General features: G+C 43.9%; 3 protein-coding genes across 5 annotated transcripts in view; 1 reads left to right on the plus strand and 2 right to left on the minus strand.

Moving 5' to 3' along the window:
- The window catches only part of pam (peptidylglycine alpha-amidating monooxygenase), a 34,386-nt gene extending 31,803 nt beyond the window's left edge, over nucleotides 1–2,583 (minus strand). For both annotated transcript variants that reach the window (XM_080477761.1, XM_080477760.1), the window contains exon 1: nucleotides 2,464–2,583. The gene's annotated coding sequence lies outside the window, so the exon portion shown is untranslated. The remainder of the gene's footprint in view (nucleotides 1–2,463) is intronic.
- A 1,322-nt stretch (nucleotides 2,584–3,905) lies between these two features.
- Nucleotides 3,906–6,348, plus strand: pomk (protein O-mannose kinase). 2 transcript variants are annotated; one of them, XM_080477763.1, is made up of 4 exons: nucleotides 3,906–4,027; nucleotides 4,812–5,093; nucleotides 5,317–5,974; nucleotides 6,128–6,348. In XM_080477763.1, exons 2-4 carry the CDS (start codon nucleotides 4,812–4,814, stop codon nucleotides 6,202–6,204), a joined length of 1,017 nt encoding a protein of 338 aa, XP_080333889.1. In that variant the 5' UTR covers nucleotides 3,906–4,027; the 3' UTR covers nucleotides 6,205–6,348. The 2 variants fall into 2 exon arrangements, with proteins under 2 accessions (XP_080333889.1, XP_080333888.1); XM_080477762.1 differs by having other exon boundaries at nucleotides 3,908–4,027; nucleotides 5,317–6,230.
- Nucleotides 6,349–13,122: 6,774 nt separating this feature from the next.
- On the minus strand, nucleotides 13,123–18,549 carry macir (macrophage immunometabolism regulator). Its single transcript, XM_080477678.1, has 2 exons — nucleotides 18,493–18,549; nucleotides 13,123–13,903 (listed from the first exon to the last, which is right to left on the minus strand). Exon 2 carries the CDS (start codon nucleotides 13,898–13,900, stop codon nucleotides 13,253–13,255), a length of 648 nt encoding a protein of 215 aa, XP_080333804.1. The 5' UTR covers nucleotides 13,901–13,903; nucleotides 18,493–18,549; the 3' UTR covers nucleotides 13,123–13,252.
- Nucleotides 18,550–21,999: the final 3,450 nt, after the last annotated feature.

Below are 21,999 nucleotides of genomic sequence, written 5' to 3' on the forward strand. Positions count from 1 at the left end.
TTTAACGCTGAACATAGTTTTTTGTTTGTTTATTTTGTTTTGCCAGTGTCCTGAGGGTACTGTGGGTGGGAAGGGTGGGTGGTGTGGGGTTGGGTGGATGGATCAATCAGTCAAACCTAAGAATGTGACTTGTGACATGCATCTGCCCCACCTGGGGATGACTGTTGGAAACTGTTAAGAAAAAGATTTTGAAAAGGAAAGACGAACCTGTTAAATTGCTGGTGATCATAACGTACATATGGGTCTGAATAGAGTCAATATGTGGTAAAACATTAACTTTAATAAAAGGCAAAGAAAGAAAATCAACAGGCTAGAACTGGAGCACAGGGGTGACAGACCATAATAAACCAGATCTGCTCCTCACAGGCTTGAACAGTTCAATCTGAGCCTCTCGCTCCACTCCACAATTCAAAAAGTTACTCTACCAGAAAAAATATCTTTAAAATATACTTCACACAAAAAGGTCTCACGTCTGCACAGAGAATAAACCCACACACCAAAACAAGACCATCACCTCTCATTTACACTAATTTACAAATCAGCAGTTTCCTAAATCGATCACACCAAAGTCGGTATGTTTACAAACAAACCAGAATTTGTAGCCACCAAACTGTGTTTATGTTTCGCTAACTGACGTCATCTTGGGAAACGCGCCGCATGCGTCTCTGGGATATCAATGATGGTGTCGCTGCAGCTCCAGCAAAAATATCAACATTTCAAGCCACAAGAATAGTTTGAAATGTTGTCAATTTGACCGTTCATTGTTTTTCCAGTTACAAATCGAAATCGAGTGTACAAACTGGAAATTGCTATGGGAATCTTTGGGAGTTTCCGTGACGCTACGATGTCAACAAACCAGGGGATGGTCGCGAAATGTAAATTCTGGAAATACGTGTTTGTCTGAGTGTAATGATGAATATCTTTCAGAAAAGGTATTGACAACGTTTAAAGATCAACGAATAAAACCGGGTCCTACATTTTTCCCGTGTGGACTCTAATAGAGTAACTTTAATATCTTACAAATAACCTTTAAAGCACGTTGGAGCTTTTCCATAAACTGACCCCCTGATGATCCTGATGACCATTTTCATGCCTGCTTTTATTTTCCACTCCACCCATCCTGACAAACCCATTACTTATGGAATTATTTTTCTGAAAGCTGTTTTTAAATGGTGCTCTCCGAGGACAACTACAAGTTATTTGCAAAGACAGAATCGATGAAAGGAATCGGGACAAGTTATTTTCTCCATCACGCAGAGGGATTGGACTGGGCAATCGTGTAAGATGTAAAGATATCAACAGGACTGTGAATGGCTAAACAACACAGAGCCGTGTCACTTTCACCATTGGCTCGATAATTAATAGCAGAGCAGAAATTCAGAGGATCCTGAAGGTGTAGAGCTGGATGGTGACTCATCGCAGTGAGCAGAGCGGGCGGAGGGAACGGCGAGAGGAGGAGTGTGAAGGGGCAGAGCCGCTGCTGACATCAACACGACGGCGAACAGCACACAGGAAACTATGGAAACAAGGATCTTCCCACTCATGGACCACAGCACGTACTCCATCACACACACACACACACACACACACACACACACACACACACACACACACACACACACACACACACACACACACACACACACACACACACACACACACACACACACACACACACACACACACACACACACACACACACACACACACACCAAGCCAAACTGCTTCATTAGAGCATTATTGTGCCAGTCTCACACCTGTTTAGGAGCCTAGTGGTGATACAAGCATCAGATCAGGTGTAATGAAGCAGGAAAACGTCTAAAACCTGGAGGACAAGAGTTCCACACGGCCACGAATAAACATCTCTGGACCATACAGACTGGCCCCTGTTAACCACCAGTAGAGTGGCCTTTTTAGGACCCAGTAGTGTGGGCCCCTTCAGCACCAGGTTAGACACCATAACACTGAGTTTGATGCGACAAATGGCTCGATACCAATGTGAGGAAAGACTTTAAACTCTGCTGGTTTCACCCGAGCTGAGAGCTGAGAGCTGATCACAGCAGGTGTCTGATCGTGTCACTGGCGTTTGAGTCTTGACAAGCAGCTCGCAACCATACAAACAAAGCAGCTGGTTGTCACACATCAACAGAAAACACACATCCAGCCGTGTGTGTGCGGACCTGAGAGTGTGGACACTGAGGAGCTGAACACCGAGGAGCAGAACACCGAAGCTGAGCAGAACACCGAGGCTGAGCTGAGCACCTTCTTCAGGCTTCAGGAGGCTTGTTGTGCTTGTTAGCTTCCAGGCTAATAAGCGGTGAAGCAGCGCCAACATTCGCTCGTTTCTTTTATTCTGACGTCGATTCAGACACGAATTTAGTAAAATGATGCAAAATGCACGAAGGAGTCAAAAATAACGGCGCAAGGTCCGGAATAATAAATAAATATGTGTCGCAGATGTACCTGTTGGCTGCCGCTGGTCGTCTCCGCTCCGTGATCACACAGTGCTGAACCGAACAGTGGCGGGGGGGGCGTTTACCTGCGGGAACAGCCCGGTGGTCGTCTCTACTCTGCGGGTACTGGACTGGACCGAGCAGCGTAGGGGGTGGGGGGCGTATACGTGCGGGAACAGCGAGCTGCATCACTGCCGGTCTCCTCCCATCACGAGCACGAACAGACCGGAAGAAGATGCACTTTTTAAAAGAAAAATGTTTTTAATCCCATAGTTTCACTTGAAAGCTTTGACAGTGTTCTCACAATTCGGACCCCCTCCCCCCTACAAGTTTAAATTGAATCAAAAAAAGTTTATTTATTTACTTTGTTGAGTCCCTCACGGTTGAATTGCAATTTTGCATTTAACCAATTTTATTCATAGTTTTCTTTATCTATTCTCTGAAAAAGTGTTGTGAGATGATTTTATTGTATTTGGTGCAATACACATCAAATTTAATGAACATCTGAGGAGCATGCTGCTGCCACAGTGTCCAGGGAGCTGCTGGGGGTCAAGCTTGAATTTTTGTGTTATTTTTTGGGAGGTGGCCATAAACCTCTTCCATCTAATTGCAAATTATTGTTTAACACTAACAGAGCTGGGGCTGCACGGTGGCACAGTAGTTAGCACTCTCCTCTCAAAGCGAGTCAGTCTGGATCAAATAACCCTCCAGCGTCATTCTGTGTGGAGTTTGCATGTTATCCCCGTGTGTGTGGGTTTCTCTGTGTGATAGACTGGTGATCTGACGAGGTGAATCCTGCCCTTGCCCATAGTAAGCGGATGGCTCCAGCGACCCTGAACAGGATAGAAGATGGATGGATGTAAGAGAGCTGGTAATTTGGCAGGTGGTAAAATCGTAAAATCAGTGTTCCTGTGCAGGATCTTCCAGAAACAGACTGTATTTTAATTTAGAGATGACAAACTCCTGCCAATGTGCAGCCAAACCAAACAGCTCATTTTCTTAAGCAAAAAGGAAGGAAAGAATGGCTTAAGTGTTTGGACAGTTATTTCCGGAGATTACACAATCTAGAGTATTGCAGTATCAATGCATAAGTAAGAAGTAGAAGTAAGTTTGAATTCTAACCAATCACCAATGCAACCAGTCAAAGTGTTTTTGTGACAAAATAATAATAATTAAGTTAGAAATGATAAATGCACCAGAAGGGGATTGGGGTCACTTTCTTATATTTGTAAAAAAAATAAAAAATAAAAAAATAATAAAAAATTCAATTTTGTCTTATCCAAATCATACTTTTGAGAGTTTTACTCATAATTTTGACTTTTTTTCTCACGATTCTTACTTTTTAAATATCAGATAAAAGTCACAATGTTTTTATCGGAGACGACGCCTACACGTACATTTAGGTCGAACTTTAATTGTGAATACCTTAACCGGATGTTGTGTTCCACTTCCGGGAATAGTGCTCCGCTTTAGAGCGTGTGTGGGTGAACAGTGCAGTGATCGGTGTGTTTTGGATACTTTAGTGTGTGTTTTTGGACTTGTCCTAATCTCAGCATCATGTGAGCCGCGATACGGTCAGTATGAAGAAAATAAAACATTAAAGCTGAGTTAAACACCGTAACATCCAGGTCTTGTCTGTTTATAAGATCACATTCAACCTGTATCATTCAGCTCTCGGTCCAGAGGAAACAGACACATTTGTCCTCCTCTTTGTTATTGAAATCACTTCAAATTAAATACGTTTGGTTCACGCTCCAAAAGTCTAATCCACGCAGGTGTGGACCCACTATAAATACGTTTACATGCAATGGAAAATTATTTTACTAAGCTGGAGGACATTTAAAATTGCTCAGTAACATAAGAGTAACTTAGGCATTATGACATTTTTGACGATGCCTCCTGATACAAAATACAGTTGAACGTGAGTCGATGACGTCCTCTATTATTATTATATTATATAATTTTGCAGCCTTTAGAATGTTTTTATAAATCCAGCCCCACTGCGTGACGTGAGTAAAACTTCATGGATGAGGTTTGAAAGCTTTCACTGCATGTTTGACATCTGTCACAGACGGACTGCGCAGGACAGAAAAGTGTAAAGGAATATTGTGAGTGTGTGTTGACATTTGTGAATATATATTGACGTGTGTTTGTGTGTATTGGCGTGTGTGAATGTGTGTTGACATGTGTTAACATGTGTTGATGTGTGAGTGTGTTGGCATGTGTGAAAGTGTGTTGACGTGTGTGAACATATGTTGATGTGTGAATATGTGTTGATGTGTGTTACCATGTGTTGATGTGTGAATGTGACCGACCCAGTGAAGCCTGCTGTGTAACCTGACAGTCTGTGTGTTTCAGATGCAGAGCGCGATGAGTCGACTGGGCTGCTGTCCCGTGTCCCGCGGAGCTCCCGTGGTGGCCTTGTGCCTCGCTGCTCTGCTCCTCTGCAACGCCTTCCTCTACCTGTACCTGGACTCTGAGTATCAGGCCCAGGAGCCGCGGGCCTCCGCCCACGCCCGCTGCGCCCCCCGACACTTCAAGATGGCCACGATGAAGAACTGCACGCCATGGCTGCAGTGCTCACAGGTCCGAGCAGAAGTACGCAGGCTGAAGCTGATTGGTGAGGGAGCGGTGAAGAAGGTAGGTGGACCTTTAACAGTGCACATTTACTCAGTATTCAGAACGGCTTCCATGATGCTTCCATTCACTCTCAATTCATGCTCCGTGTATCAACACGTTGAATATTGACGGAAGTTTTAGCAGAAAATCTGCTGTAACGTCAGTGGTTCTCCTCAGTCAGAGAGGTAACTCCTCCTCCTTCCCCCTCAGACGGAGAGGTAACCCCTCCTCCTCTTCTCCTCAGGTGTACCTGGCAGAGTGGAGAGCCCAGAAGGTGGCGCTGTCCTCTCTGTCCTCAGTGGACTACCTGGAGGACTTCCTTCACGGGCTGTCCATGCTGCAGGCGCTGCAGGAGCCCCGGGTGGTGCAGCTGGTGGGGTTCTGCCCCGAGGACCACCTGGTGGTGACCCAGTTCCACCCCCTGGGCTCCCTGTTGAACCTGGACCGGGTTCTGGCTCTGCCTCAGTACCAGCACCACGACACGTGGCAGACGCGGCTGAGGCTGGCCACGGAGTACGTGTCGGTCCTGGACTACCTGCACTCCGGCCCGGCCGGCTGCCGCGTCATGTGCGACTCCAACAGCGTGGAGAAAACTCTGTCCCAGTTCCTGCTGACCAGCGACTTCCACCTGGTGGTGAACGACCTGGACGCGCTGCCCGAGGCCAACGCCTCCAGGGGCCTGCTGGTGAAGTGCGGCCACCGCGAGCTGAGCGGCGACTTCGTGGCCCCGGAGCAGCTGTGGCCCTTCGGGGACGAGGGGCAGCCCTTCTCGGATGAGCTCATGCCCGGGTACGACGAGAAGACGGACATCTGGAAGATCCCCAACGTGACGTGGGCCCTGATGGGACGAGTGTCCGGAGGAGACCTGGTCCACTTCCACCTGTTCCAGATCCACGAGCAGTGTAAGAAGGTGGAGCCGCGGCTCCGCCCCTCCGCCGGAGACGTTCTGAAGGTGTACAGATCCGTCTACAGCAGCATGGTGCGAGACGGCGCCAGAGACATGCTGTAGGGAGGAAAACGTCTTCAACATTTTTATTAATGTGTTTCTAACCAAGTGAAACCAGTGGAGGTTCCGAGTGAGGAGATGTTCTGGAGGTACGAGGCTGGAATTCATCAACAGGTCCATTTCTGAGGGTAAAGCTCCGGTCCGGACAGAACCAGGCGTCTGAAACCTGCAGGACTGGAACCAAACGGTCTAACCTGCGGCAGGAAACAGCCCAAGAGAGGGTGTGGGAAAAAAATAAATGAATAAAGAAGGAAATAAATGTAGTTTTTGAAAAAAAGTTGCTGTTTTTGTTGTTTTATTGAGGAAACACTGCAATTTTGAAAAGAAATAGGTGTCAGCATTTGATTCATCTATTGGCTGGGAGTCAATCACTGCTTCACACTGCAGTCACAGGTCGGATGAAACTTCTACTTTGTTGTTCAACTGTAATTTACAGACAAGGATTATTTTGTTGCCACGTTACAGTGAGAAGCTGTCGGTTCACTTATATTCATTAGTTTCAAAACATCGCAGAAGTTTCACTCCAGGGTGCAGCTTTCAGGAAAAACTCCTTCAGGGCCGATGAAGGGGGTCAGGACGGACTCCTCTCATGTTCCTGGAGCTTCACTGAACAAATGATACAAGTGAGAGTAGTCGATTACAGTAAAATACTTCAATCTGACAGAAGCCAGCTAATATGTGACCGTGAGAATCAGAGAAATAAACACATTTACTGAGAACTACGTGAAGGTGTAGTCAGTATGAGCGGCTGGGGCGCGTTCTCCTTTCTGTTTTCTCTCTCTTCATTTGAAAGTATTGACATGATGGCCCCCGTCTCAATAAATCATCAAAGAGTTGATTTATTTCAGTAATTTGATTGAAAATGATTCAAGTTTTATAACGTATATAGAATCTTTATACACAGATTGATACATATTGAAAAAAAGTTTTTGTTTTTTTATTATCTTATCATAACTGACAGCTCATGAAACCCCAGATTGTTGTTTTACAGAAACTTGATGAAGTGATTGTGTGGCGTTGGTTGGACCGAAAGTCTCTCGAGTGAAATAGCAGATCAAATTGTGACGACATGGGTTGTTTTCACTGAACTTTTTAACGTTTTAATCAACAAAATAAAAGCAAATGAACACTAAAAATATGTCAGTCTATGTAAAACAAACCTCACTTTGTGAAATAAATCTACTTTTTTTGATGTTATTTAATGGAGTGAGGACGCTTTTGATGTACGTTTAGTGCCATCTAGTGGGGATGTTTCAGATTAAAGCCAAATGAATGATGTGGGGATTACCGTTGTTCATCTTCATTAATTAAATCTATTTTAGAAAATTAGATTTCATCAAAGATGTGGCTCACACACTGTTTCCCCGGTCCACTGGTCCTCTGGTCCTCTGGTCCTCTGGTCCTCTGGTCCAGAGTCACTCCAGCACCCCGTGACTCTTGTTAAAAGCTGAATGGATATTTAATTCCTGCTATTAGCTCCTTTTGTTGATTGGAGGTTGACACAGAGAGTTTATTGCAGGTGAAGATAAGATATATATGTTAGAGGATTCAGAGAGAGCAGTACTACACAGAGGACTTCCTCTACCAAACACATTTCAGATCAGGGGCCACATGCAACTCAATCTAATCTTGGTGAAGCCCACCAATAGTAAAATAGTGGTATAATAACCTTTAAATTCAAACTTGAAAGATTTTATTTGTTGTGTTGCAAAGTATATGTGATGAAAATGTTTATATTTTCACTAAACCAAACAACCTCATCATAAAGCCAATTTTATTGAACCCTTCTGATGCTAAAAACAGTGAAATGTCCCAAACATAAACTACTGTTTTTACAAACTCGCCCCGACAGTGTGGCCTTGAGAAAGAGGTAGCTCGCTTTCATACTGATATCAGGGTTGTGCTGTGTCCAGTACTTGATTTGTTAAAAAAAATAAAACATTTTCTTTGAAATCTTCACAATTTTCTTGGTGGTTTTGCCAGATTGGAGCCTCTTGCAGGCCGATTTGGGCTCACGGGCCTTATGTTTGATACCCTTACCCTTTTCCAACTCCGAGGTGTCGACCTTCAGGGATCGTGGAACAGCTGGAATCCAGATCAGGAACCTGAAGAGCTTGTTTTTAGAGCTGAGTGGCTCCAGACTGTCTGATTCCTGTCACTGTCACACCGTGCAGCAGCAGAGGTCAGACAGTTGGTATCTACACTATATGAAGAGTGACAGTGGTCAGGCCTTTTGCTGTAGGTTTTTATAGTTTTCAGTTGGGGAGGCTCTCAGTTAGGAGTTTGCATGTTCTTCCCGTGTGTGGGCTTCCTCTGGGTGGACCCTGACTCTATCACAACCAGCATGACACTGTTCCATGTTTGTTTCTCCATGGCAGGTTTGAGGCTCTTTCTTTTTTACACAGTCGGTGGACAAGGTTGTTCGTCGTCTGGATTTGTTTATCTGCAGGTACAAACAAAACGACCTCCACGATTAGACTGCCACTTTGATGTGGTGGGGAAGCTTGCGGGCCCCAAGGAGCCCGGGAGCTCTGCCGGCTGGACCTCTAGAGGTCCTGAGTAGGGTCACCCATGCCAGACAGGTCGAAGGCTCGCGGCCAGACGAAGAGCAATACCTCCAGTTCGGTGGTTTTCCACAGGGCCAACAAACCTGTCATTTAAAACCTAAATGTTACGGAAACAACAACAGAAGCTCCACCCGGCGTGACGGGTCTGACTCCATGGCAACAGACACTGATCTTCTTTGGTCTCCTCCATGAGGTACATCTCCAATCCGCTTCGAATGGGATTTTTTTATTTCTATTTTTTATTTATTTATTTGGAAACGATTAGCCGTTAACGTCCCAGAATCTAATCGATTGGTCCTTGGAAGATGCCAAAACATCCCTGAAATTTTCATGCAATTCAGGTTGATATTTTTTGTGAAAAGTTGGTAAAATACATACATACAAACCATTAATTAAATAAAGAATTAATTAAATGCAGACAAAAACACAACCTTCTCGCCTTAACTTTCGTTGCTGGTCCACATACAAACCTGACACCAGGATAACATCGCGTCACACCCACGGACCTCTGACCTCGGTTCTTGTAAACACTGTGTGACAATATTGAGAAACTCACACGGAGCGCCGCGATCCAGTAGTTTTATTTAATTAATAACATAAAGAAATCACAACAGTTAGTAAATGTCCATGAATGCAGCTGCAGCTTAACATGAAACGTGACCTTTATACTTAAATACAGTGAGAACGAAGCAGAACTCAGTTTTCAAAATAAACAAATCAGGATTTCAGTCATGACGGAACAACAAAACTAACAACTGTGTGGTAATAATATGACACTTTGAATTAGTTAGGGTTGTTTTTGGTTGAAGAAGACACAAGCTGATGTGATCTTCTCAGTAACAAGCTTTAAGGATCTAACAGTCAGTGTTTAACATCAAGAACACGTTTTCTTTTTGGCTTTAGTCATGAATAGAAGAAAATGAGTGACTTCACACACAGTAAACAAAGAAACTGTTGGTGCACCCGACACTAGATTTTTACAATGTATATAAGGACTAATACCAGAAATATTCATTATATTAACTCAAGATGAAGTGAGAATGTATCTTTAACCCTTTAACGTGCTCTCAAATCATTAATAGTCTTGTTTGGAAAACCCTTGTCTATTTTTGAAAGAACCCAGTGTCGGATAAGAGGTGGAGTTTAAAGAGTTTGGGTCTTCATGAAGACTTTCCAGGTCACTTGCTGAAATACTTTCAGATGCTCTCCCGAGCGGTTTTACAGCATTTTAAAGTCAGTATAAATAAAAAAAAACAATACCTTACTAGAATTTAAATATGACTTATAGTACTGATAATACTAACAAATTTTTAAGAAATAAGGGAAATGATCAAATATGGGTTAATGGGTCTTTTTGAAGAGTTCAGATTTGTAAAATCCATTTCCAATCATGTTTTCCTTTGAGAAGATGCTAAAGGGTTAATATCCAGCTATAGTATGTATACTGCTTTTAAATAATTACTTCTACTTTTGCAATCAGGTCACCGAGCGTGATCCATCTCAAACAGTCGTTATCTAAAGTGGAAACTCAGATCTGATTTTACAGCCACACAGAGCACAACCTGATGGAGGCCAGTTCCTCTCAAGTTTTAATTGATTAAATACAAATACTAAGACATTTAGGAAACAAATAAAGCCCAGCACAGTTAAAGAAAGGAGCATCTTCAGGTATTCCACGTTAATAGCTGCGTCACAAATAGCAGAAAAATATCTCATCAGGTTGAACAGGCTCACTGCTGTAACTCGGGCTTCACACGCACACACACACACACACACACACACACACGCACACGCACACACACACCCGCACGCGCACACACACGCAAACACACACACGTCATCGCTGACTAACCTGAGGCCCGGGGGCCAAATGAGGCCGCCAGACGCTCCGTTCTGGCCTGAAACACAGCCTTCCACGTTTTTTGATAATTACTGCTGTTACTGGATTATTTACTGGGGGGCCACAGTGTTTTAGTCACAGATGTACAGTAACAGATAGCAAGCGCACAATGCCAGGCTACTGCGTTTTAGTTACAACATTGTGAGGATAAATAAGAAACAAAGCAAATGCTTTGTCATCGTTTCACTGTATTTTGCAACAGGAGCCATTGTTCAAAATGGGATTATGTTGAAATTGTTAATTTGATCTTTCAGGTGTGTAAACCAATTGTGAATTGAAAGTTCAGAGGAAACCAACCACAGCTGAGTGCCTGAGTTTGAAATCAGACTCCCGCTGCCTCATGCTGGGGTAAAAACAGCACACACTGACACTCCTCCTGAGATGAACGGGCTCAGAAACGGCTCCAGCTTCATTTTCTAGCGCAGAGCAGAAGCGATGCTGCCAGGATCGCAGGAAACAACACAGAGGACTTTACAGGGTTAAACAATTTCGACTGTCTCAGTGGAAAAGGACTGCAGGGGTGGACACACACACACGGTTAAGAGCTCCACGTGTTCTCATGGCTTGTTACAGTGCTGCAGCGAGGCTGCGACCGCATGCGGACCAAACCACCGCGTCAAGGTGCACGGACGCTTCCACAGAAAGTCTGTAAGTAGGTGTCCAGCAGTGCAATCAGGTGCAGAGGTCAGATGTCTACAGGAGAGACATTGAACGCATCACATCCGCAGCCGTGAGGGGAACACACACGCACACGCACACGCACACACACACACACACACACGCTTTAAAAAGACACCACCCTGCAGACTGCTGTGCACTTAAAAAACCAATGTACCAATACATCCATGCATCAAAGCTAAAACTATATTCACCAACAACAACCAGTGAGGAGCCCGCAGTGGTGCTCCGCCCTCCCGTTTCTGTCTCCTGGGTCCCACAGAGGGAACCCGAAGAGAACCGAGCTGCATTCCATTTACAGTAAAATACTCAACTTAAACATCCAAACAGACTCACGGGGTCTTGATTGTTCTGAAGCACTCGTCCTTCGCAGTTTCAGTCAGTGGTTTTCAGTGTAGGGGGGGGGGGGTCGGGGGGCTTTTCCCAACAGGATTTCTTAAAAACAAACTATAAATAGTTTCATTAAATCACACACATTACGGACTAAATTTACTGAAGGTGAAGATGAATTGAATCATAATCCCTGTGTACTATATGTGAAGAGTTAAAGAAGTGCTGCTATTTATTGCCTATGGAGCTAAAACCGATGTTATTATCAATATCCTATAATGTGACAGACGAAGTTAGAGTAAGCGGAAACTGTGTCAACTCTTTGAAATTTCCACGGTCAGGCAGACTGAAAGGGGAAAGGCTCCTTTCAAGCTGTTGTGTGGAATCGGTCAGAATTCATTCACACAACCTACGTAAGGCAGAGGAATCAAATTTGATTTGCAGTCACAGGCCGAGACAACACACTGATGCAGAGCTATTGTCATATCTGATGTCTGTATTGAGAATATTAAACACGGTGCTGCCGGGAAAAGTATCCGATTACTTATGTGTGGGGTGGACGGGGGTAACAGAGAGCTCCGTCGGTGCTAAAAATCCTGATAAAAAGAATTAATTTGTATAATTCCATTAAAACAAAGTTATTTCACTGAATTTTCTGTAAGTACAATTTAGATAAAAGAGACATTTTAGCTGTGAATATTTCATATTGTTCAGACATTTAACTACCATATCTCAGTTGGTCAGAGAGTCGGGGCCCATGGACTTGAATCTTTTGACTTTTCTATCTGAGAGAAAAATCTGCTGAGGATTTGTGAACGAGACGTGTGAAGAGACGAAGGGGACGTCCAGCCAATCCGACGCCAGGCGTCTGTAAAAGCTTCCGGGCTGTGATTCAATGAGGGCGGAGTTGTTTGGGAGAAAACATGCAAACGCCACACAGGTTGGTGAGAGAGCTCACCACGACACCACCAAGTTCATAGAAGACATTCAATACTCAAATAGTTTGTCGTGTTTGTCTCCCGTGTGACTTTGATTAACAAGCAGAATATTTCAGAGTGTTGACGGTTTCTGACTCGTGGTCAACGAGGCCAAAACGGCAGCCTCTCCTCCACTGAACATCTCGCCTGCTGCTCACCTTCCATGTGAGGAACAAATTCAATAAAAAAAAAAAAAATAGCACACTAATCCCGCTCGATTAAGCAGCAATAAATAAATCAATAAATAAACAGGCAACATTAACAAAGTACTACCTTGTGAATCTGATAGTTCTGTGCAGCTCCACAACCTCCAACAGCAGAAAACTCCACAGGACATCCAGCGAGCTCCTCGCAGTTAGACGCAGAGCTGGACTGAGAGCAACAGTGCATTTTAAAGCTGATACGGTATGTGATATGTGCTTCTGTCAGCTGGGAGCCGACACGTCAGTGCGTCCTCGGAAACAGTACAAACACACAACACTGTCGATAAATAGGTCCACCAGTTATTGCTAAGTTTATATAATTCACATTTTAACCTCAACAACCTCACGACGTTATGTGTACAGTACGAGTTAAATCCCCCGGGTAATAATATAACAAGATTATGGGACTGTCCTCTTAAAGAACTCTCTATAATCTGAGTAGAAAGGAACCGAGCTGGAAATAGCACCTAAATCCCCAGGAGGGTGAAAGACTGCTAAAAAAGGCCCTCCTCCGTGCTCTCATGTCTTGTTCCGGGTAAACACTCGCTCGCCCCGCAGGGTGAGGTGCTGCAGCTGGTACTGGAGCACCTCAGTGTCCGAGGACTCTTTGATACTGATCTTGTCCAGATTAAGGTAGTCCAGAGATTTTGAGTGGGCTCGTTTCCCTTTGAGCAGGCAGAGAGGTAGAGGAGGGTGAAGAGCCTTCCCGGCCTCGCTCTGGGCCGCAGACCTGAGCGCCGGGTCACTGGAGCTGGGCATCCGCCTGCGTCGCCGCCCGTTGGCGGCCGGGATGTCGTAGGGCTGGTAGTAGCGGCCTTTGGCTTTGAAGATGCGCGAGGACCGGTGGATACCCAGATCCACGGACTTGGAGCTCTGCACCGAGCTGGACATGGCCTCGGCCACGGGGCTCTTCTCCGGAGGAGCCTCCGACCACTTGTGGGCCAGCTTGAGCAGCTCCTCCCCCGTGGTGAAGCCCACCAGGTAGTTGGAGTCCATGTGGAGGATCTGGTAACCCGCCACGGTGCCTCGGATGGGCGAGCACGGGGTGCTGGCACAGCGGGGGCGCTCGGCTTCGGGCTTCAGCGTGGCTTTGAGCTCTGCCGCCGGAAGAATGGAGACGTGAGTCCGGGAAACGCCACTGACGTCCATTTCCATCCTTCCAGACATATCCTGACACACGAGAGGAGAAAAAACAGCGGTCAGTTCTCACTCTGGACAGTTTCACCAAGAAAACACGTTCACCACCATCTTCTGCACCTCTTCATCTAGTCAAGAGCCTCTGGGCTCGTTCACACCGGGCGGGAAGATGCGTTTCCGGTGATCCGACCACAAGTGTCGAGCCCTAAAGACAAGTGTGAACAGGCACCAAAGCGCTTCCACTCAGACCGCTTCCCGAGGTGGTCCGGGACGCATCTGACCACCGGGGCTTTGTAGTGTGAACAGCACCCGTCACAAATGCATGCACAGGAAAATATGTCACAGGTAATAGGTAAACATTATTAGTCCGCGCCGTGTTTTCGTTTACGAGAATGCGCCGGTCTGAGTTATACGGTCTTTCCAACTTTCCAGATTCCCAAATAATCAATTAGAGATAACATCAGCGTCCACGCCTGGAGGGGCTTAAGTGGTCAGCCCGGAACACACGATATGGACAAGCGTAAACATCCTGCGTCAGGGCTCGCCACATGTGATCGGGTCGCCCGAAACGCATGTTAATTCCAGGTCTGAACGGGCTGAAATCCATTCACCATTTATCTCCCCAGTTAAAGGTTTTCCATTGAAAGATATTAAGTCTTTTTATATAGTTTGCAACCGTTTCATTGAAGTTTTAGTACTAACGCTTATTTGATCGATTTCTCCATTATGATTCAGTTTTAAAAATGTTTTCATAAAGTTTTCTGATGTCTTCTCTAAAATAAAAGAAATAAAATAAAAAACGTTCTGTCACAGAGATAATTTTTACCTCAAATTTCATTATTAATGAAAGAAAAAGGTTTCAAGCCATGTGGTGACACAGATGATCTGTTTGATTGCCTTTTGTAACAGAATTTTTTTTTCTATACCTTTATCTTTTCTCGTGATAATCATTTCCCACTAAAGCTGCACAATAAAGCGCAAACCTGTCATAACAACATATGTAATATAAAGACTGTCATTAAAGGCGTTAACGTCATCCATGTGTTAAATTAATGAAATAAAAATTATTATCACGATAATAAACATTATTACATGTTCATCAATTATTGTGAAGCCTTATTTCTTCTTTATAAGAAGGTTCTTATAGGTTCTATAGAGGTTCTATAGTTTATACTTTCATCCTCTTGGTCATCAGACATACAACTCATCACTGAGAGGACGAGGGGGGGGGGGGGGGGGGGGGGTCGTTTTCCTGGAATGTCTGCGCACCTTATGTGGTTTATTACACCTAATGACTTGAAATGTGGAGAAACTCCAAATATGGACTTTTAATACATTTACTACTTCTATAGATTTTGAAACTACAAGTGTCTTGTGTACAAACTGTAAGTGTTAATATCAATCTGGTCACTAATTTACTTGTTATTTTCATTTTTGTTCTTTTGTTGTCTTTCTGACTATCTATCTATCAATCTACCCTTCCATCCCTCCGGCCCTGTTATACCACAACTTTTTCAAGTGTAAATGGAAAACTTCCGTTGTTTTCTGGGTGTCTGTTTACATGATGATGATGCGAGGAGCCACTGAAAACCATTTGTTGAAAATGGCTGTCAAGGTGGAACAATTTTGAAAAGGCGCCGTCTCCAGAACGCAGAACGCTGCTGCTGCACAGACGCAGTAACATGCGTAGTAAACGAGGTCTAAGCTTCAGAGCTCAGTCGGGAACTCGACTGAGATGACAGCGTGCACTGACATCAAGAACCACCACAAACAGGAAACACAGAAATTCCTCTTCTTTCATAGAAAACAACCATTTGACCGTCTCTAAATCAAGTGTACTGAATCAATAGTACCAATTAGTATGTTTCCCTTTGGTGCAGCAGAAGAAGCAAGTCGATGGCTGTGGATGAAGAGGCGAGACACTACCTGGACCGCCACCAACACCCGCAGCACGTAAGGGTTGAAAGCAGAGGGGGGCACACTCGGGACGCCGGGTGTTGCCGATGAGCCCTCTGGAGGTGTCGTGGGCCTATCATCGAAACACCAGTGAAAGAGGGTGGCCACCTGATAACCCCAATGATGCTGACCCCCCCCCCCCCCCCCCCCCCCCCCCCCCTCCACTCAATTAGACCATCTACCGGAACAGCGTCAAAACCATCTCAACTCATTGACACCACTGACATCTCAGGAATGTTGTTTAATCGGGATTGTTTCACCTAGTCCTAAAAACAGAACCTTTGAAAGACAATAATTACGGAGTAATTACCAGTATTGCCATTTTGAGAAATGAGCTTGCAGGCTTACTAAGGCCAGGTTTACACGTACCTGGGCTTTTACAAATACAGATATTTCCCCCCCTCTCCCTTCAAAAAAAAAATAAAAAATCTTAATTTACGTACATGGACCTGCATATACGCCTGGTTCAGAGCTGCTATGAGCATGCCAAACCTGTAGGGGGCAGTGTAGCGAGAAGCATGACGCCATGATAGCCAATCAAAATCCTGGAAATAAAACAGAACGTCAAGAATTGTGAGGTAAATATCCGCCTACCCCTAATATCACAGATTTTTCAAATCCCCCGTGTACGTGTAAACGTGACCTAAAACCGAACGTGGGTTTTTCGGTGTCTCGTGGCTCCAGAGTTTCCTGTGTGGATCTAAATCACTCAAACCTCCAGTTTTCTGCCAATGCTGATATTCAGGGTACAATTAGGCGTTATAGAATTAATGGTGCTTATGATAAATCAATCACATTGAAAGTGTGAATCGTTTCATGAGTTTCTGGGAGGAATATAAAAAAAGTCAAATACTATTTGAGGACAGTTACAATAATCATGGCGCTTTCAAACAGCAGGAGGTCAAACTCTCAGTCGAGACGGCGCACGCTGCTCTCAGGAAGAATAATCTTTTAATTAATAATGAGGTTTTGATCAGACTTGTCCCGGGTCGACATTTCCTGCATGTCCTGTTCACACACTGACTGAAGCTGACCCGGCAACCCGCGGATTTAGCCCCATGCAGAGGCTGCAGGGACAGCGTGAACATCTTCACTCAGCATCTGGAGGCTCAGTGGGATTATGATCAGCAGGAGAAGGGAAATATCTGTCACTCTGCGGCCGTCGGGTGAGACACTGCCACGAGAAGTGAGTGGATTAAGTTAACAATCCATCAAAAGGACTGAACAGGAGCAATTCGCTGCAGTGCCTGGGCCTTCCTGTACGGAGTATAAATGAGGCTTTAAGGCACTTAATTAGTAAATGTAGAGATACTGAGTATCAGCGAGTAGCTGAAGGTTAATACTGTACTCCTTTGAAAAATAGTGGTATCGGTGCACTCCTACGCCACACCTCACCTGTAATCTGTAATCTCAGAGCAATGACGGCGGTTATTCCTGGAGAACAGATCCTCCACCCTACAGACTCTCATGTGGAAACTATCATTGGAAATTTTGCTGATCTTTGAGAAACCTGCCAACAATCTGCGCACTCAGCGTTTCTCTGAACCCTCGAGTCTTCTTCTAGGAACTGAAGCACATTTTTACAGGTTAATCTCTGGTTTGAGTCCAGTTAGCAGCATCACTTCCCTCCAGATTAACTGTGAAGTGTCTTCAGGCGTAACAGAGCGGCTAATCTCACTTCACAGGTACACCTTAAGAAATACCGTGTGACCTCTGACCTCAAACACAGTGACACTGAGGAGATGTGAGAGGATGAAGGGTTTTTAATTCTGGCTGTGTGTTTACAATGTGTTGAAGAAAGATGACTTTTCCCTCTCTGCAGTAGTCTGGTAAATAAATACTACATGATGTGTTTTCATAGAAGGCCAGAGTTGGATGTAGATGGGTTTTTTTTTTTTTTTTGTGAGAATGTGAACAGGGGAAGAGGATCAGACGCTTTGAGCATCACGCAGAATTAATACAACCTGATTAAAGACCCGCAGATCCTCCATGATGAAGATGGTGCCCAACAAAACAACTGGTCATAAGCACCTATTCATGTACTCTTACATTATTGGCTGAAGATGTTTGATTTTAAAAGGATTTTTTAGTCTTGTAATAACCAGCCGATGAAACACACACACACACACACACGCACACACACACACACACACACACACACAGGTCTGGTGGGATGCGGTGTTTCCCGGCTGGAGGAGGGTGAGATGACGGAGCAGAAGATGGCTGAGGCACCAGACGACAGGCCGGGTTCGGGCTGCCCTGCACGCGCAACGCACCGAGCCGCACCGCGCCGTAAGGGCCCGCCCCGCACCGCACCGCACCGGCACAGCCCCGCATTGTGTGTCCACGCTTCAGCCGCAATGAGCTGCAGATCGTCCGATCCTTCAGGATCCGTCACATCACGTCTCCACGTAAACAGCGACAATAGAAGGAGGAATAGAAGCAGGTAGAGGAAGAATAAAACCAATTCGAGGAAGAATAGAAGCTTGCAGAAGAAGAATAGAAGCCAGAATAGGCAGAATAGAAGGTTTTAGAGGAAGAATAGAAGGTTTTAGAGGAAGAATAGAAGCCAGTAGAAGCCATTGGAGGGAGAATAAAAGCCAGTAGAAGCCATTGGAGGGAGAATAAAAGCCAGTAGAAGCAGTCGAGGCAGAACAGAATCGTACCGGTTCGATGCGGAGGATCCGGGCCGGGCCTTCCTGTCGGTGCTGTCCGCTCCGAGATGCTCTGCCTCCGCCTGTTCCGCCAACAGCACCGACACTTCCGCTCCACCCACACACCCGGCCGCGCGCACACACAGTAGCACGCAACACAGGCACGCGCACTCTGTCAATGCCTTTCTTTTTCCATGCTTCTGTCAGTCACTGTTAAACCTTCGATATTAAAATTTATTTCTGAATTTTTATTCTGCCTCATTTGATATCTAAATGTTCTATTAATGTGGAGCAAGACTAAAAGAATTTACCTTTACGATTAATAAAGTATTTTCTATTCTATCCTATTCTGTTCTTCATCTTACAGCGCCTGCAGTGAATTTAATTCACTTATCTAAACATAGTGATTCATTTGAACGTTGAGCTTCATAACAGGCACAAGCCAATAAAAACAAGTCGCTTCTTTCAGTCAAACATTTAGCCTGAGTAATCATATAATGATAATCCTTAGATGTCACACATCGCTGAGGGCTAATAACTCATACAGAATTAGAATTTAAGTTAATACTGTGGGAGTAACTAGGTCAAACGGTAAGAAGAATATAAAACAATAATGGTCAGACAAAATAAATAGGAATATATGATGAATGGCACGTGATATAAATGTGATTATTGGATGATTTTAGTTTTTTATATATATATTCTTATATTTTTTTTATAGTCAGCATTGCTGGATTTGTGAATTTCCTGTTCAAAAGGTGAAGCAGCTGAAGCTGAGCCTCCTCTCTGACTTCTTTAGAATTATAATCTGGGCTGATTCTTTGAGTTGAGCTTGTGTTTTACTTCCTCACTGCTTGGACACACTTTTGTTATCAGCCCTCACTTTCTAGAGAGTTATTTGTGTATTTCATCAGTGTTGTTTGTGAAATATGTAGTCAGCTCTGATTCAAAAGTAAGAAGTGAAGCAGGCAGTACCTCAGGCTCACTGTAGGGGGCAGATCTGAGCACACAGGTAGTTCTTGGTCTGTTTTTTCTTTAGTTTCTTTGTTTTTTTCTACCTCTAATAAAGTTCAACTCTGGTTTGTTCTTTTTGTTCGCTGTGACCGCAAATATTTGACATTCAAAAGAAAACAAATCTCTATAAACTGGACCTTCATTTAAAATCAGTTGGCATGAGAAAAGGTTCAATTTAAAATTAGACTGACTTTATGATGTAGTCTGTATTTTGTATGGTCTTCACTGCATTTAACACAGTGAGAATGGAAAGAAAACATATTGAAAACAATGCCTTTGTCAATTATTAACACACCAAGTGTGTGTCATATTTTTTCCAGAATTTGTGATTTTATCATTTAAAATGTAGCTCAGTATTCCCATAATGATATGAAAAGGTTTGCATCATTTAGTGAAAATTTGAGACAGAAATTGGCCAAAATATTCATGCAGAAGTGACCAAATGTATAAAGATTTCATTGTAAAATTGTGTTTGATGAGAGCAAAAACACCAGTAGCATATTTTTCACTGGACTCAATCTGCTCATATAAGTAAATAAATAAATAAATGAATAAATAATGCAATAAAATGAAATTGTTGTCAAATATAAACTCAAGTACATTATAACGCTCTTAAAAGAAGTAAGTGTAAGTGTAATATTGCAAACAACAAAGATCGATGTGGATGGCCAATGAGTGTGTGTGTGTGTGTGCGTGTCATGCTGTTACTGTGGTTTGCAGTGTCATCAAACAGGAAGGGTGCGGCTGCAGAGGCCGTGTGGGTTTCCATCCCTGAGTAAGACCTGACAGGACCAGTTCCCATCAGGACACACAGGCTGTTCCACTGCAGCAAAGGCAGAGTTCTAACTTGACTTTAAGCCCCATCTAGTCTCTCTGGACCAGGAACTGCAGCCTGAAGCCTGAGTCACGGACCGTGAGACCGGAGTGCCTTTCAGACCAGGATCAGGTTAAAATATTCAACTGGACTTCTTTGTAACAGCGGAGCAAAAACAGAATCAAGTCAGACATATTTACTGTACAAGAAGCCGCATCCACTTCCACTATCTTTCACAATAAACATGTGGCGTATTACACAATTCCCCCCAAAAAACAAAAAAACAAAAAACCCAGCACATCTAAAGAGAAACTGGTGTTAATAAATACAAATAAAGAGACAGAAGCTCCAAAATTGATTTTACAACAAACCTCAGTGATTTCACAATATTATTTATCACTTCTCTTCATTATAATTTGCGTTCAGCCAAAGTTAACTTAATTTAAGTAAGTGCACTTATAAACCACATGACAACAATCTTTCCTTTTTTTAGATTGAGAGAGGCCCCCCAGTGATAAAAAATATTAAAGTTCTTTTAAACAGCTAGTGAAGAGAGAGCACTTTTTAAGAAGACTATTGTATTAACATACTTGTAAACAAATACAAGCAGAAGCTTCATTATTACCTTTTATAAAATGAATATGTTTTGGGGCTGGTTTACTTGAAATGACAGTTGGTTAGTTTAGGGAAAACAAAAGGTATATCAGGTATATATACACTTCAATCCAACTTTCAAAGCATTTTAGAATGCTTTGAAAGAAACCTTAAAAAAAGAAGTGCAAAATAAGCAACTTTTTGTTTGAGCTCCTAGATTTTCAGTCAGTTACAAATATGAGCACATCTAAACATTTATAAACATTAACAAACCCCGACATTTTTGATCATTTCTGAACACAAAGCAGCGTATGTGAACAACAACGGGAGGGTTTACTACAGATACAATATTTAAATATTGTGGGCAAGTCGAGAGTGATAATCGTCACTGCGTTGTCGCTCCTCCTCACAGACCCGTTCCTCGGTACCTCAACGGAGGGGTGACGAAAAATCTGTTCCGGTGGTCACGTGTTTTTCCGTACCATTCACAACTTTTTCAGTGGGACCATGTCGGACCAGTCCCGTCCCGCCACATCCTGGCACAAAAAATGTGTGGTGGGACCGCAGCGCAAGTTGCCCCGAGGTGTGAACGTGAGGCCACGTTTACGCCTACCCAGGTATCTAAAAAAAAGTGGTTCTTCTCTGCATCTGAGTCTTGTCTTGCATTTACACAATAACGCAGCTCGGAGTCACCACAAACGATGATTCCTGAAAACTCCGGCCACAGTGGAGATTTAGAAAAACTCAGTGTCTCCACATGCATCTAAAGGAGATTTGCATCACAATTCAAAATGTTGTGTTTTTTTCCAAGATCCTGGTAGTCTATCATAGCTTCATGCTTCTTGTTACACTGCCCCCTACAGGTGGGGCATGCTCATAGTAGCTCTGAACCAGGTGTATATGTGGGTCCATGTCAATGAAGAATATTTTGTAGAGGTAGGAGGGGAAATATCAGTTTTTGTCAAAACCCGGGTACATGTAAATGTGGCCTGAGTGTATATGGTTGTATGACTATGTGTGTTTGTCCTGTGATGGACTGGAGACCTGTCTAGGTTCACCTGTCCTCGCTGGTCCAAGTTCACCTGTCCTCACTGGTC

Source organism: Lipophrys pholis (genome assembly GCF_963383615.2).
Source record: "Lipophrys pholis genome assembly, chromosome: 12".
Classification (NCBI taxonomy): Eukaryota; Metazoa; Chordata; class Actinopteri; order Blenniiformes; family Blenniidae; genus Lipophrys; species Lipophrys pholis.

What these genes read in the sequence shown, in the direction of transcription:
- pomk (XM_080477762.1), top strand. Translation starts at nt 4,812, where the DNA reads ATGCAGAGCGCGATGAGTCGACTGGGCTGCTGTCCCGTGTCCCGCGGA. An exon ending in GTGAGGGAGCGGTGAAGAAG is followed by an intron (nt 5,094 to 5,316) that starts GTAGGTGGACCT and finishes TCTTCTCCTCAG; the next exon opens with GTGTACCTGGCAGAGTGGAG.
- macir (XM_080477678.1), bottom strand. Translation starts at nt 13,900, where the DNA reads ATGTCTGGAAGGATGGAAATGGACGTCAGTGGCGTTTCCCGGACTCAC.